Raw genomic sequence first — 827 nt, 5'->3', positions numbered from 1 at the left:
GCCCCCCCTGTCCCTACGGCTCCTACTCCAACGGCTCCGGTAAGGACCTTGCCGTCGTTCATCGTCCCCGAGAGGTGGCCAGGGCAACCGGAACCGCCGGGGAGGGGGGAGGTGGGTGCCACCCTGGGGCGGGATTGTCCCCTCCTGTCCCTACGGCTCCGGTAAGGACGTCCCCATCATTGTCCCCAAGGGGTGACCGGGGCACCTGGAGCTACCAGGGGGGCAGGTGGGTGCCAGCCCGGTGCAGGGTTGTCCCCTCCTGTCCCCAGGCTGCCTCAGCTGCCCGGCGGGCACCGAGCCGGCGTTGGGGTTGGAGTACAAGTGGTGGAACGTGTTACCCCCCAACATGGAGACCACCGTCCTCAGCGGCATCAGCTTCGAGTACAAGGGGATGGCAGGTTAGCACCGGGACGCTGTCCCCTCGCCGTCCCCTCCCGCAGGGGCAGCTGGGGACCCCGCTGAGCCACCACCGTGTCCTCGCAGGCTGGGAGGTGGCTGGGGACTACATCTACACGGCGGCAGGAGCCTCCGATAACGACTTCATGATCCTTACGCTGGTGGTCCCCGGCTTCAGGTGAGTTGGGGACCAGTGCCGGGGTGTCCCCAGGGAGGTGGGGGGACGAGGACGGGACAGCGCCATGGGGCAGAGCCCGGCAGCGTCCTCACGCCGTCCCCACGCCATCCCCAGCCCCCCGAGCCCGGTGCTGGAGGATGCGGAGAGCAAGGAGGTGGCCAGGATCACCTTTGTCTTCGAGATGGTCTGCAGCGTCAGCTGCGAGCTCTACTTCATGGTGGTGAGTGGGGGGGGGACGACTTGGGGGGGGACA

The 827-nt window shown here is 68.2% G+C and overlaps 1 protein-coding gene across 1 annotated transcript in view; it reads left to right on the top strand.

Moving 5' to 3' along the window:
• Window positions 1-346: 346 nt before the first annotated feature.
• The window catches only part of LOC103901071 (cadherin EGF LAG seven-pass G-type receptor 2), a gene marked incomplete at its 3' end in the record, with an annotated part of 24,648 nt that continues 24,167 nt past the window's right edge, over window positions 347-827 (top strand). Inside the window, 3 exon segments of the mRNA XM_019472722.1 lie at window positions 347-398; window positions 484-574; window positions 689-794. Of these exon segments, the coding sequence (XP_019328267.1) occupies window positions 347-398; window positions 484-574; window positions 689-794 (249 nt within the window).

The sequence above is a fragment of the Aptenodytes forsteri genome, unplaced genomic scaffold (genome assembly GCF_000699145.1).
Source record: "Aptenodytes forsteri isolate BGI_AS27 unplaced genomic scaffold, ASM69914v1 Scaffold213, whole genome shotgun sequence".
NCBI lineage: Eukaryota > Metazoa > Chordata > Aves > Sphenisciformes > Spheniscidae > Aptenodytes > Aptenodytes forsteri.
Note: the sequence above shows the minus strand (reverse complement) of the source record. Positions and strands in the feature narration are given on the sequence as shown.